Source organism: Pempheris klunzingeri, chromosome 2 (genome assembly GCF_042242105.1).
Source record: "Pempheris klunzingeri isolate RE-2024b chromosome 2, fPemKlu1.hap1, whole genome shotgun sequence".
In the NCBI taxonomy this organism is placed as follows: Eukaryota; Metazoa; Chordata; class Actinopteri; order Acropomatiformes; family Pempheridae; genus Pempheris; species Pempheris klunzingeri.
This window is the reverse complement of record NC_092013.1, coordinates 9,169,597-9,183,777: the sequence shown is the minus strand read 5'-3', so window position 1 is coordinate 9,183,777 and position 14,181 is coordinate 9,169,597. Positions and strand designations below refer to the sequence as shown.

Sequence of the window (14,181 nt, the reverse complement as noted above, 5' to 3'; positions counted from 1 at the left end):
GCTATTTTACACTTTAGTCTAAGGCGAGTGTTTGTTTTCCCCCAGAAAGGAGCGGCGACGTGTCAGAGCTGAAGGTCCCGGATGTTCCGATATGCTCCGTGGGGGCGTGGCCTGCGGGTCTCCGTATCGCCATTTTCCGCTTGTTGTTGTTAGCTTGCTAGCAAACCAGGCTAGCTGTCCTAGCATCTTCCACTATAACCCTATCCACTTCAGTGGTGGAAACAAGTCACGTCCAGGTTTAAAGCGCGCTGCAGCCGGCTCAGCGTTACTTGTTTCCCGCCAGTATGGACGAGGAATATTACAGCGGCGGAGGAGACTGGGAGGGCACGGACGGTAACTTGGTGAGACTTGTTGCTGCTCGGGCTGCACAGTGAGTTAGCTAGTTAGCATTAGCTTAGCTGTAGCTACACTCGCCGCTGTTTTTTCTGTTGACAACCCACATTACAGTAACACCGTCCAGGTAAAGCAGAGGTGGTGTGCAGGAACAGATGTGTGCACAGCTGTTCTGTGGAGGTGTTGTTCCCCCAAGGCTTGAACTCATAGCAGCTTAAGCTACAGGCTACACTTAGTAAGCTAAGTTAATGTTGCCCATTTAAATGCGCCAAATAACTCTAATGTTTAAGATGTTTTATATCATTATGTCATCCTATACCTCATATCTACACATCGAGGTGTAGCAGATTGTTGACTTAAATATTGAAGCGCCGCAGCAGGACTTCAGCTGGGTTCAATGCTGCACAGTAATGTGTCAAACAAGAGTTTATGAGGACAGATAAAGTTCAGTCACAAAGACGTGCTCATCTACAACAGGGATCCTCAACCTTTTTAATGTCTGAGTCCCTCAAACTGATCCACATCAGGTTTAGTTAGTCCATAACTCTGTATTACGGATTAAGAGATATTTTATTTTAATTTTTTATATTAAAGTGATGGAAATGTACTTTATGCTCAACAGCTGTGCATTTTATGTAACAGGCACCAGGAGTTAGTCCACCCCTGTTTTTTCCCTCGGTCTGTATTTTGAGGCAGGCTTTTGTTTGTTGGTGGCTTTTATTTGAGGAAATATGGTGGTTTATGAAAAGTCTGTTGTAGACATTTTATTAACTTTTACCTTGCTATTGAATTCAATCATAGAGCTTTAATCTACATTTTAATGTGCCTTAATTAATAATAAGTGCTGCTCAATCATCAGTCATACAACTGGAGCATGAAACAGAAGCATGAACAGATCTTTTTTTTTTCAGGAGGATTATGTTGAAGGGGAAAATGACGGCAAAACTCAGGAGGATTGTCTGCAGAAGTTCTCCAGCAGGGATTACATCATGGAGCCCGCCATCTTCAACACCCTTAAAACGTGAGCACCAATTTCCTCATACGAACATAATATTAAGTTAAACCTGGATATTAGCGTCATGCCCCTGTGCAACAAACAAAACGTTTCTAAATGAGAACAGAACAACTGAAAACTGCACAGGATGACAAGTGTTTTGACCAGTGAGAGGAGACTCATGGATCACAAACAACACACGTGGATCATCATTATGTTTTTTCCTTGCAGATATTTCCAAGCAGGTGGTTCTCCAGAACATGTCATCCAGCTTCTGTCTGAAAACTATTCTGCTGTGGCCCAGACCGTCAATCTGCTGGCAGAGTGGCTCATCCAGATGGGTATGTGACAAAAAAATCCTTCCCCTCCTCCAACCGTTACCTGTTGACCTTTCATCCATTCATCTGTAGTTTCTTTGTTTTGACTGCAGGTGTAGAACCTGCTCAGGTCCAAGAGCGAGTAGAAAACCACCTCAAGAGTCTCCTGATAAAGCACTTTGACCCCCAGAAAGCAGATTCCATCTTCACTGTCGAGGGAGAGGTCAGATTTCTGAACACTTTAAACAACAAATGCATGTGCGCAAAACATTTACTTATCAGGGTTGCATGTCAAGGAGCTCCTACGAACTGAACCAATCAAATCTCCCGTGTTTTATAGACTCCTGCCTGGCTGGAGCAGATGATTGCACACACCACATGGAGAGATCTCTTCTACAAGCTGGCAGAGGCTCACCCAGACTGCCTGATGCTCAACTTCACTGTAAAGGTACGGCAGCGGTAGGAGAAGTAATCCAGATGCTGGCCCCAGAAGGTCTGGCCATGCAATGATCTGATTATGCTGGAGTGTGAAGGGAGTCAGTTAGTCAGTTAGAAGCTTTATTTATTAATTCATTCACTCATTTATTTATTTAACCCGGAAAGCAGGGCATGAAGGTTTGAATTTGCCGGCTCGCTGGTGTCTTTCTGTGTGGAGTTCACACATTTCCCCTTGCTTGCGTGGGTTTTCTCCGGGCACTCTGGCTTCCTCCCACAGTCCTAAGACATACAGGTTAATTGATGACTCTAAATCGCCCGTAGGTGTGAGCGTGAATGGTTTTCTGTCTCTATGTGTCTCTATCTGATTGACTGGCGACCAATCCAGGGTGACCCCGCCTCAATGTCAGCTGGGATTGGCTTTTACTTTTACTTGGTTTTACATCTTACTGCCTGAAAAGATGAAGACAAAGCCTTCATCAGGGTCAGTGTGTTTTGGTCCGGTTGCATATATTTTGTGTGTGTGTGTAGCTGATTTCAGACGCAGGCTATCAGGGTGAGATCACCAGCGTGTCTACAGCGTGTCAGCAGCTGGAGGTTTTCTCTCGGGTGTTGAGGACGTCTTTGGCCACGTTGCTCGATGGAGGAGAAGAAAACCTGGAGAAGAACCTGCCAGAATTTGCTGTGAGCCTCACTGAGCTTCTATTTCATTAACCTTGGTGTTAAAAATATAATTATTGTTATCTTTGTTTACTTAAAATTAGTATTTAGTAAGTTATGTTTATGCCTCTGCGCCAGCTGCAGACAGAGGCAATATGTTTCTGGGTCATCTGACCATCCCATACTCATGAACATAATATCTCAGAGATGCTGTGAGGGAATTTCTTCAAATTTGGCACAAAAGTCCACTCAATGTTTTTGGTCATAAGTAAAATAAGATAAGAGAGACTTTATTTATCCGACACAGTCCAGTCATGCATTATAAAGAACAACAAATTCCTACGGTACAGGACTGATAACTTAATTTGAAGACTGACTTAACTTATATATTTCAGTTTTCATTTGTTATTAACAGCTTTCTGTCGCAGTCCGGTTAGGTTTAGGCACCAAAACTATTTGGTTAGATTTAGGAAAAGATCATGGTTTGGGTTAAAATAATCAGCCAAATAAAATCATAAAGGCACTGTACATTAAACACAACATATGCTCTTTCGAACATACACCTGTGTGAAAATAGCATCTGCCTTATTGTTTTTACTTTCTTGCCTTTTGAAATGAGAGTTTAGTCCCACTGTTGTGTGAACAGCACGCTGTGTAAACTGTGTCAGTTAGTGCGTGTGGTCTTTTCTGAGTTGTTTTCTCCTCCTGCCTGTAGAAGATGGTATGTCACGGCGAGCACACCTACCTCTTTGCCCAAGCGATGATGTCCATCCTTGCTCAGGAGGAACAGGGCGGTTCGGCTGTCCGTAGGATTGGCCAGGAGGTGCAGAAGTCGGCGCATGAGAGGTAACTTTTGTCTCTCTTTCAGCACTGTGACACTTCCTCCTGTTTGGTGTGGGTTGGATTGTGGTGTAGATAACAGACTCCACTGATGATATCAATCCTGTGGTTGTGGTTTTTATCACAGAGGCCACGATGCCAGTCAGATAACCCTCGCACTCGGCACAGCAGCGGCCTACCCACGAGCCTGCCAGGCGCTGGGTGCCATGTTGTCCAAAGGAGCCCTGAATCCTGCAGATATCACAGTTCTGTTCAAGATGTTCAGCAGCATGGACCCGCCCCCTGTGGAGCTGGTGAGGACAGAGCGTCTCTCACCCTGTTTATTTCCACTGCATGCTCGTTTATTAAGGCGCCGTATTTTATATTTCTCGTCTGTAGATACGAGTGCCTGCGTTTCTGGACCTGTTCATGCAGTCACTGTTCAAGCCTGGATCAAAGATCAACCAGGACCATAAACACAAATACATCCACATCTTGGCCTACGCTGCCAGTGTGGTTGAAACATGGAAAAAGGTACAGAGAGCAAAAATAAATTTACTGATGTGTGTATTGTTGAATAAGTTGGATACAGTAAAGAAGTTGGTGACTGAGTAACTGGTTTTGAGTAGTGATCTGATGTAGATAAATTAGTTTAGGTAGTTAATTAACTACTTACAGAATTCCCATGCTAATTTGTTTGCTTCATACCCTCTGGTTTCACCCAAACAGCTGCTCTCTAAACTGTCCTCCACATGTCTCTTCTTCTTTCTGTGCAATCCCAGAACAAGCGAGTCAACATCAATAAAGATGAGCTGAAGTCGACCTCCAAGGCCATCGAGACTGTTCACAACCTGTGCTGCAATGAGAACAAAGGAGCTACAGAGCTGGTGGCTGAACTCGGCACTTTGTACCAGTGCATCCGGTGAGCAGACGACCAAGATCTGAGTCCTCAAAAGGCTGAAACGTGCTCTCATTCATAAGGGGAGGAAGTACTACAGAGTTTGTAGTGGCTGCTTAGGAGGTGGTGTAGCTAAAATATTAATTAATGCAATTTTGGGCACTCAGTGTGCTAAAACGTAGCCTTAGTAAATATGTATAATATATATATGGTTGCTTCTCTCTCTGGCCGTCCAGGGAGTCAAAAAAAAAAATCTTACGTGATATTTCCACATCTATTCAGCAAGATCAACCAGATGGTTTTCATTGACTGCGGTTATTCTGACCAAGGCTGATTTGATCCTGATACCAACACCAAAACAAGCCTTACTTCAATACCTCACTTTGAAGAGTAGAAACATGTTCTTCTGCAAAATCAGTTTTCTGTTTTAACATAAAGTGAGAAACTACAAACAGTTGTACCAGAACTTTACTTTCTGTCATAGTAAAAGTCTAGAAACGATCCATGAGTGTGATGTAAATCAGAAAATCTCACAAAATAAAAGCTTTTGGTACTTATGGACACTTCTCAGCTGTACTCAAAAAGAACTGATGTCTGGCAGAAGGCTGTGGTCACACTGACTGATCCCCGCTGACTCCATGTTTGTGTGTTTGCGTTCAGGTTTCCAGTTGTTGCTATGGGCGTCCTGAAATGGGTGGACTGGACAGTTTCTGAGCCGCGGTACTTCCAGCTGCAGACGGACCACACTCCGGTACATTTAGCTTTACTGGACGAGGTACGATGTCAACCCCAGGTGCAGCGTTCACTTGTTGTTCTTCGAGGCAGCAGTCAAATGAACAAACTCTTCCTCCTCACAGATCTGCACGTGTCACCAGCTGCTGCACCCGCAGGTCCTCCAGCTGCTCATCAAGCTGTTTGAGACGGAGCACTCTCAGCTGGATGTCATGGAGCAGGTGAGTTCGTTTCCACTTCAGACCAAAGATTCCTGACGACATGAGCTGATACCTGCTGCTACTTAGCAACACGCAGGTCTGCGACGTACTGAAACCTGCCTGTTTATACTGACGCACCTAGATGAGACAACGCATCGTCTCCATAGCAACCACTGATCTAACTTCCAGCTTTTCAGGCTTTTTTTTTTGTGTATTTCAATATAATTTGTAGCTTCTTAACACATGAATGATACCCAGAGGGCTTAAGGCAGGAGATCAACCCCCTTTTGTCAGTTTATCAGTGTCTATTCTCAGAGCAGTTAATCTATTAGAAGCTTGCCTCTATCCAAAACTCTTCTATTTCAACCAGCCGACAGTCTGGTGGCTTGACCATCTGATTTTGCTACGAGCCGATTGGCTGTTGAACCGCAATGTTGTAACGCGTTTGTTGGTCTGACCAGGTCTATGTGCCTCTTACTTCAGTTTTTAATAGAAGTGTTGTACCTGTGGGACCTCTCAGCTGACTGTGTGTGTTGGTTTGATTTCCCCCCTCAGCTGGAGTTGAAGAAGACTCTGCTGGACCGGATGGTTCATCTGCTGAGCCGTGGCTACGTCCTGCCTGTCGTCGGTTACATTCGCAAGTGTCTTGAGAAACTCAACACGGATATCTCCCTCATTAGATATTTTGTCACAGAGGTAACCGCTGCTTTTGATCGCCATCAGTTGTGAGATAAAACGTGGGAAAGGAAGTGACCTCTGGTTTCAAGTTTAAGTAACAGGGTGTCTCCACATCCTGAATGTTTTATACACTCAAAATGAAGATCTTGGACAAAGTTTAATACATTTAGGAGATTTGGTGAACATATTGGAGCGTTTAAAGCTCAGGTAGGCAGGTTTTTGTGGCAACATTTGGTAAAGAATGCTTAATAACCTTTCAGCATATTGTAATTCTGTCTGAGGGAAAACTTGTCCTCTGCACCACCTCTTGGCTCTGTTCTCAGACTGCCTCTCTTCAGAGGAAGAGTTGTATTTTGGAATTCTGGCTTCTGTTTTCTTATTCAGAAAACTGCTTAAATCAGCTTTAACAACTGAAGAGCCAGATGTTTCCTCAGGAGTTGGTAGAGACCAAAGTCGAAGCAAAAAGAGAGCGAACATTGGACTTAAATTCAACAGGTGGCCACAAAGACGACTCCAAATCAATGATAAAACTAACTAATCTTCAATATCGTTACAGGTGCTGGATGTGATCGCGCCCCCCTACACATCTGACTTTGTTCAGCTCTTCCTGCCCATCCTGGAGAACGACAGCATCGCAGGAACCATCCGCACAGAGGGAGAACACGACCCTGTGGCCGAGTTCATTGGTAAGTGACGTTTCAGCAAGTTTAAAATTAAGGCTTTTTAAACTTCCAGTTATTTAATTCAATTCAAGGCCAATTTTGCAGTAAAAACAAACATCTAATAAAATAGGAGTACTCGTCTGAGTAAATAATAAAATAAGTTCAGCAAAATGACTAACTGGTTGAGTTTAAGAAACATTTGTTCAAATAGGTTTACTGGTGTGGGAATAAGTTCTAAATTATGTTAAAACCGATATTATTAAAACGGTCATGCAGCCAGAGTCTACCAAATAATCAGTGCAGTTAGACAATTATTTACAGACAATGTTCCCTCCACTTTAGTTAGTGTTCTTCATATTTACACCCTTGAGTGTGCGAGGGATTACGCTACCAGTTCAAGCTGACGGCCACATTGACAACACGTAGACAACTATTTTCCTGTTTTTCAGCTCATTGCAAGTCGAACTTCATCATGATAAACTGACGGGAAAATGCTGGAGCTTGACAGATACAGATCTGAGTTATCTCCATGGTAACCAGATGCTCTACTCAAAGCACATGACCCGGAGACGGACTGTTCAGTTTGATCAAGTGGACGATTAGTTTCTACTGAGACAACGAAAAGGCCACAGTCAGCGAGCTGAAGGAAAAGTGACGAGACAGACTGGTTGAGGGAGAACCCTCCGAGGATGCAGCTAAATGTTTTTTTTTTCCACATGTATATTTGATTTTCTATATTTTGTTTGAGCCGTTTTAAAATAAAGACCTGAATGTGTAGTTTCTTGCTTTTAATTTTGTGCAATAATAAAATCTCACTCATTTGTCGTTGTCACTAAGAAAATACATAAATATTGGAAGCCATAAAATACATTACAGGCCAGAGGAACAGTAAAACAACTTCCCCCAGTTTAAAATCAAGACTTGTGGGGACAGATGAAGTGTCTGTTAGAATCAAGACACAGAACACAAGCAGAGGACCTCAAGGAGAGTTTCCCACTGCCCTGCATGTTTTAGACGTTTCTCTGCTCCATCACACGCAACGCCGATGACTGGGTTGTTATCAGGCTTCTGCAAAGCATCTAAAACCATGCAACAGATGAACAGTGGAGTGCCCTGTAATGTTTCTAAGAGTGTTTGGAGTAGCCACTGTGGGAATCCCTTCGTGAAGGAGAAAACTCAGGTTTTTACAGCCACATTTCAGATGAACAGAGGTAAAATTTCATATGGAACGCCATGTTTATTGGCACATTTTGAAAACAAAATCAAAAGTTGCAAGTTGTGCAGAATTTCTGATGTGCAGATTGTACAACGGCAAATCATATAAATCTATACTTGACTGCAAGATCATGTAAGGCACAGATTTTTTTTTTCCTAGTTTGTGTACAAAACCTTCGTCAGGGTGTAGTGGAACACCGACGACACATGACCACTGAAAACAGTCGGTGTCGGAGCAGTGCAGGACAAACACTTTTCTTTGGCTGAGTCAGAACACTTTGAAAAATCAAAACTATGATAAGCCTTTTGTCCTCTTGATGCAAGCTGAAGAATTTCTTGCATTTTTCCCCCCAGTATAATCGCTATTCCATGTGCAGTGCTTGACTTTGGCTGTGCTGATGTGTTTAAGTTTCAGACTGTTAAACAGCCTGCAGACGTCACTGTGCTAACGATACAAAAATCTGCATTGATTCAAGCAGGTCTGATATCCAGCAGCTGCGACACATTGGCACTAAAATCTGATCACCTGATTACAAGTTTTAAAAAAATAGCAAAGAAAAATAAAAATCGACTCCCTTTTCAACATTTTGCATATGAGGAAATCCCTCTGCCCACGACAGGAAGACACATGAGGGTGTGCAGTGGTCCCCTCTACAGATAGTCCTTGGGGAGGATTGGGTCTCCGTACATGCAGTCTTCCTCCAATGCCAGGTTGTATTTGCTGCCGCTTCCTCCCTTGTAGGCACTGGTCACGATCCTGAGCCAGCCTTTCTCACCCTGCAGAGAGAGAGGGCAACGATTTTGATCATCTTACTGCCAAACATCACCATGTTCCAGCTTTGCAGTTGTGAGCGTTTACAAAAGGATCTTATGTGATGGTAGGTTAAATATCTTTCAATTGTTGAACAAAAAGCAATCTGAAGACATTTCAGACTTCTGAAACTGGTTTGAAGTGGTTTAAGCTGAAAAAGGTCTGTATTCCTTCTTGAACCTGACCAGGGTTTTTGAGAGCTTTAAGTGAAAAACCTTTAAACCTAATGAAACGACTCGCAGAGAAACAAATCTGCTACTTCAGGGTCTTTACTTTTCTGTTTTATAAGAACTCACCCATGGCTCTCCCCAGGAGTTGCGCACAATCCAGTACTCAACGCCGTTCTCCACTCCCCAGCCGGCCACTGACACGATGTGGTTGATGATAGGGTCCTCCTGATACTCTAAGTAGAGACCTCCGGTGTAGGCGTCCAGCTGCTCTGTGGCCATAATCCCACAGCTGGAGAAAAAAAAACAAAAAAACAAGCACCACAGATCATGTAACTTCCTCTGGTTAAAGTGGAGACAGTGGCTGAAATCAGACAGTGTGGAGCTGCACTGGGATGACGACGTATGCTTACAATACTGCAGTGGACTAAAGCAACAGTAAATATGATGAGTGAATGTTGACGCTGATATGAAGTATTTTTAAATTGCAGACCCTCTTAGATTGGCACGCTTCCCAACCCCTGAACAGCGGGCCTTACTTCCATGAGATGAGGAAAAGACATGATTCAGTGAAAAAAAAAAAAAAAAAAAGCAAAGCTAAATAAAAAAAAGTTTAACTATTTTAGGCAGTAATTATATTAAACTTCAGTCTGACTGAATTACTCCCCATCAAACTTACAATAACTTACCCAGTTAGCCACTTTATTTGTTTGTTTTTTGAACGTTGAGTTTCTGATAAAGAGTCAGGGAACATAAAGTCAGTCCAAAAGCTGCATTTAGCCGATTTGTTTTATTAATTTGTGCTCCTTTGTGGAGTCACACGGCTGTGAAGGATTTCTTTACTCATCCTTATAATGTCAACTTTCAAACACAAATAGGTCTCCAACTTTAATTTAATCGTTTTTATTACAACCTTTGCAACCGTCTACAGCTCAGCAGAAGAAGCATAAAGAAGAAGCAAACCTGATGGGTCCTCCAGTCATGATCTCTGCCATCATCTTCTCCCTTCCACCGATGCGTCCGAAGTCTCCCACTTTCCACAGGGTGTAGTTCTTCACGATGTTACACGTACCGAAGGTGGTGCAGGTGCCGCATTGGTTGAAGAGATTGCAGTCTTTAAAGGGCGACACAGAGCACGCTCAGACTCGGACAGTGTCAGCGATATCATAACCATCACTTTGGCCACTGAGGGCCACTCACCCTGGTCTATAGCCTGGTAGTTATTGCAGGTCTCATCTGGGATCCCGTGTGTGTTTGCGTACAGCCAAACCCCGGAGTGATCCCCTCCATGGCAAGAGCCGGCATCACCACAGTCGATCACATTCTGTACAGAGAGATAGGCAGATGGCCACATTCCTTTCCGTTTGATGTTGATGCGATCTGGCGAGACAGCAAACACAGAGCTTTAATACAAATGAGAGATAGAAAACCAAAGTCATGTGAGGACCAGCTGCCACCAAACGTCAGTGATTCAGCACCCCCCCCATAGGTGAGTCCTGTAGATGGAGTCATACCTGCCATGGCGCTGGTGCTGCCGTGGGCCCAGCAGGAGCCACAGTACTGGGGAATGTGCTGGTTGCGGGTCGTGCTCGCGTAGTTGATGCCATCGACATTCCTCCAGTCCAACGACTTCGGCAGTTCGGAAAGGTTCAAATACTCATAAGGACGAGGAGCGGTCCTGTGAACGGACAGGTCATTAGATACATTACTGCTGCCGCAGCAACACACCTAATACTACAACTGATCGATCATTTACAGGGTTCACAAAAAGTTAGGGATATTCGACTTTCAGGTGAAATTTATGGAAAATGTAAAAAGTTAATGCTACAGTGATATTATATCATGAAAGGAGGACATTTAAGTATCAGCATGCAATGGTAGTTTCTTCATCTTAAACAATTTATTGAAAGAAAATCTAACAACAGTGGAGGGTTAACGAGGGTAAACGTAAAATTGGGATGTGGCCAAAGGACGTCCACTCCTCTCCTCTCTGTGACTCTTCCAGTCTCTGTATCTCTGTTACAACCTCCTGATGACACTCTGTGACCCTCTAAACTCAGTGGACACTTCTGTCTGAGGACCTGTTTGAAGCCTCCAGTGTTGAGGTGCTGCTGATCAATTGTTAGGTGTCGTCTTGGTCTCATGATGTCAGAATGTGAACAGCATGATGAGCAGGACTGTTAAAATACCAATTCTAACTGAACCAGGAAATGTATTGGTTCTTCCTGAAATTTCACCTGAAAGCTGAATATCCCTAACTTTTTGTGAGTAGTGTATATCAAACATCAAGCAAAAACGTCACAAATCTCTCACTTCTCAAATGTGAGACTTTGCCTCCAGAGTTCAAACTTGTGAAAAACTGCATTTGAAGACATCTTATATATCTTAAATGATAAAAAAAAAACCAAAAAACTGATTAATCCACACTGGAAATCACCTTCAGGGTGCTGCCATAAACATATTGCACTCTAATCTTGGGTTGTCTACATCAGCAGTTACAGTATGTTGAGATTGTGGAAAGATGATTTTGTCCCTTGTCTGTTTCATTTCCCTTTTTCAAAAATATCTTTGAAAAGACCAGATACAATGTTTTAAATAAGGTCAGTAACACCTGCACACTCTGAAGCAGAGACGTCGTAAATAGCTGTTCCATCGATGAGGACACGGAGATTGTGTCATGTCCTCTGTAACATGGAATTTAGGCCTGAGACGTTTAGACGTATGGCATATATTAGACAGTTTGTTTTTTGTCATTTTTAAAACAGAGTCAGAGTGATAAACTGGCCATGTCTATATATGGAAGGATATTAGAAATAATTGGTCTCCATGTATAGGTCAGCTGATAAATTGTAATAAGGAAATAACTCCTATTTAGAAACAGATTTGCCATTAAATAGTTTGTCCACATCTCTGATGTGTGCATCTGTAAAGTGTGTGTACATTTCAGAAAACAAAAATCTAATTTAAAGTATCCTTATTATAAATAAGGCTGTGACTCACCTCATCATTTTCTTTATGCATTAATCTGCCACTGATTTTTTCTTTGTCCATAAAAACATTTTTTTTTTTAAAGATGAAAATGACCATCACAGTTTTATAGAGCCCAAAATAACACCAGGTGTCTAAAAATCAGACATATTAAATATAACAGAGGAAGTGGAAAATGTTCACATCAGCATATTATTGGGGGTCGTGCTTGAAAAAAAGACTTAAATTCAGTTATTGATCATCATGACAGTTGCAGATGATTTCTTTGATATAAGGAACCGTCCTTATATCATACGTGATATATAATACCCGATGAGGTGTCCGTTATCAGAATTCCTTTAATAATCCCCAGGGGGAAATTGCTTTGTTACACACAGCTCCAAAGAATAAGAATAAACTTCAAACACAAAGTAAAAATCATCATTAGCATTATCAGGAATTAATGGAGGATTCTTGTCAGACAGTTCTCGGCCTCCACGTTGTGCGTTAATTCCTGATAATGGACACCTCATCCTGCATCATCCCTTACATGACAGACACCCACCAGCCAATTAGAATGGAGTATCCATCCAGACCGTGCTATAATGAATGATAGATCACCTTACGCTCAAATAATGGAAATACAAAACATCTGTATTTCTCTGAAAAATCCAGCATGGGTCAGCTGTGGCTTTTAAAAACTCTGGATATTTGAGATTTGATATTGAGAAATAAAAAGGGTCTTAATATTCTTCACCATATCACATACATGTATACATGTACCTCACTGGAGGCTTTAGAGCACATATGTCAAACTCAAGGCCCGCGAGATAATTTCATGTGACTATTAAGAATGGCCCGTCAGTAAACAGCACTCCCACCTCTAATACTACAAATCCCACAATGCACTGAACAGCTGCCGCGCTAGTCAGGACCCGTGCAGCAGCCCCTCCTCCCGCAGGTATAATGACACACCGATCAGCAGATCAATGCCTCGATCAGCGCTGTTATAGCGACACTTACGGCGCGTTTCCACTAGGACCTACTCAGCTCTACTCGGAGTAGGTACTAGTGGAAACGCGCCATTAAGCTACCCCCCCCCCAAAAAAAATAAATGGCTAAACGAAAAGTGGACTTTGAAAACAGAGACTTTCAAAGCAGGTGGGGGACAGAGTTTTACCTGTGTGTCTTGTTTGTGGAGCTGATGTGGCCATAATTAAAGAATATAAATATAAGACGACACTATGAGACAAAACATGAGGATAGTACAAAAAAGAAAAAAATTATTTAAAATTCTATTTATTTTATTGAGGAAAAGCAACACCTGCAGCATATAGCATACAAAGTTAAGAGAATAACTACATCATGTGGAAAGTTATGATGTTTAATAAAATCTTTCGTGTGTGGTTTGATGTCACTGAGCCTTTCAGGGTCAACCGTGGTGAATTTACAGCGTTGTTAACTTCCTCCACCTGTGATTCACCAAACCTCGTGATTGGCAGAAAGTGGTAACAGGGAAATTCTCAGCACTCACTTTTCCTGCCTGTTTTGTTTCGTTTTAACTCAAATACTCCCTAAAAAACTAAGAAATTAAACAAAAAACTGCCTCCTTGATAGACTGTAACCCAGTGACTGCTTGTTTATCCCATACACACCACCTATCTTTGTATTCATGTCAAATATCAGCACGTTTGAGTGTAAATTTATGAAAAAATGAAGCTAATCTCACGGACTCACTCTGCTGATAAACGCCTACTAACGTTAACTAACCGCCGTCTGAAGCTAACGCTAGCTAGCACAAACGTAGCTCATTTACACAAGCTCCGTCATTATTAACAAACTTATTAAAAACTCAGTTGGGCTTACTTCATCCCGAAGCCGTATGTCCTCGGTTTGCGGACGTAGCACGGCTCGTCCTGGTTGAAAAACTTCCCGGAAAACACACCGGGCAGCGCAACCGAAAACAGGGCGACCACCAAAGCTGTCCGAGCCATTTCTGACAGATGAGCCTCACCGAGCAGAGCTGCAGGGGAGCGGGACGAGGAGCAGACAGGAGGTCCGGGCCGGAGTCTGCAGCAGAAGGAGCTGACACTCTGGAGGCTCTGAGGAGAAGCTCTGCGCTTATATACCAGCAGGCTGCAGTCACGTGACCAACAAACTCACGTCACACACAGACACTAACGGGAATTATTTCACAAGATAAAAAAATGTTTAAGAAAGAATGAATAAGACAGTTATTCTCAAACAGCAAGGGACAACAGGCCAAGAAGCCAGGACAAGATCTTTGTCAAAG

The 14,181-nt window shown here is 42.7% G+C and overlaps 2 protein-coding genes across 2 annotated transcripts; one reads left to right on the top strand and one right to left on the bottom strand.

Moving 5' to 3' along the window:
- The first annotated feature begins 154 nt into the window (after positions 1-154).
- Positions 155-7,505, top strand: nelfcd (negative elongation factor complex member C/D). The gene is made up of 15 exons (XM_070838523.1): positions 155-341; positions 1,245-1,354; positions 1,559-1,668; positions 1,758-1,867; positions 1,985-2,092; positions 2,611-2,763; positions 3,455-3,585; positions 3,707-3,872; positions 3,958-4,092; positions 4,341-4,480; positions 5,117-5,231; positions 5,314-5,409; positions 5,944-6,084; positions 6,623-6,752; positions 7,178-7,505. The coding sequence occupies exons 1-15, from the start codon at positions 285-287 to the stop codon at positions 7,210-7,212; spliced, it is 1,737 nt and encodes a 578-aa protein (XP_070694624.1). The 5' UTR covers positions 155-284; the 3' UTR covers positions 7,213-7,505.
- A 440-nt stretch (positions 7,506-7,945) lies between these two features.
- ctsz (cathepsin Z) lies at positions 7,946-13,954 on the bottom strand. Its single transcript, XM_070838534.1, has 6 exons — positions 13,755-13,954; positions 10,436-10,599; positions 10,122-10,301; positions 9,885-10,035; positions 9,051-9,213; positions 7,946-8,720 (listed from the first exon to the last, which is right to left on the bottom strand). Exons 1-6 carry the CDS (start codon positions 13,880-13,882, stop codon positions 8,595-8,597), a joined length of 912 nt encoding a protein of 303 aa, XP_070694635.1. The 5' UTR covers positions 13,883-13,954; the 3' UTR covers positions 7,946-8,594.
- Positions 13,955-14,181: the final 227 nt, after the last annotated feature.

Bases quoted from the DNA above. Each gene is read 5' to 3' on its own strand.
- ctsz (XM_070838534.1), bottom strand. From the start codon at position 13,882: ATGGCTCGGACAGCTTTGGTGGTCGCCCTGTTTTCGGTTGCGCTGCCC. The intron at 10,600-13,754 runs GTAAGCCCAACT...GTCCGTTCACAG, and splicing joins ACATACGGCTTCGGGATGAA to GACCGCTCCTCGTCCTTATG. The intron at 10,036-10,121 runs GTGAGTGGCCCT...CGCCCTTTAAAG, and splicing joins CTACCAGGCTATAGACCAGG to ACTGCAATCTCTTCAACCAA.
- nelfcd (XM_070838523.1), top strand. From the start codon at position 285: ATGGACGAGGAATATTACAGCGGCGGAGGAGACTGGGAGGGCACGGAC. The intron at 2,764-3,454 runs GTGAGCCTCACT...TCCTGCCTGTAG, and splicing joins AGAACCTGCCAGAATTTGCT to AAGATGGTATGTCACGGCGA. The intron at 5,232-5,313 runs GTACGATGTCAA...TCCTCCTCACAG, and splicing joins ATTTAGCTTTACTGGACGAG to ATCTGCACGTGTCACCAGCT.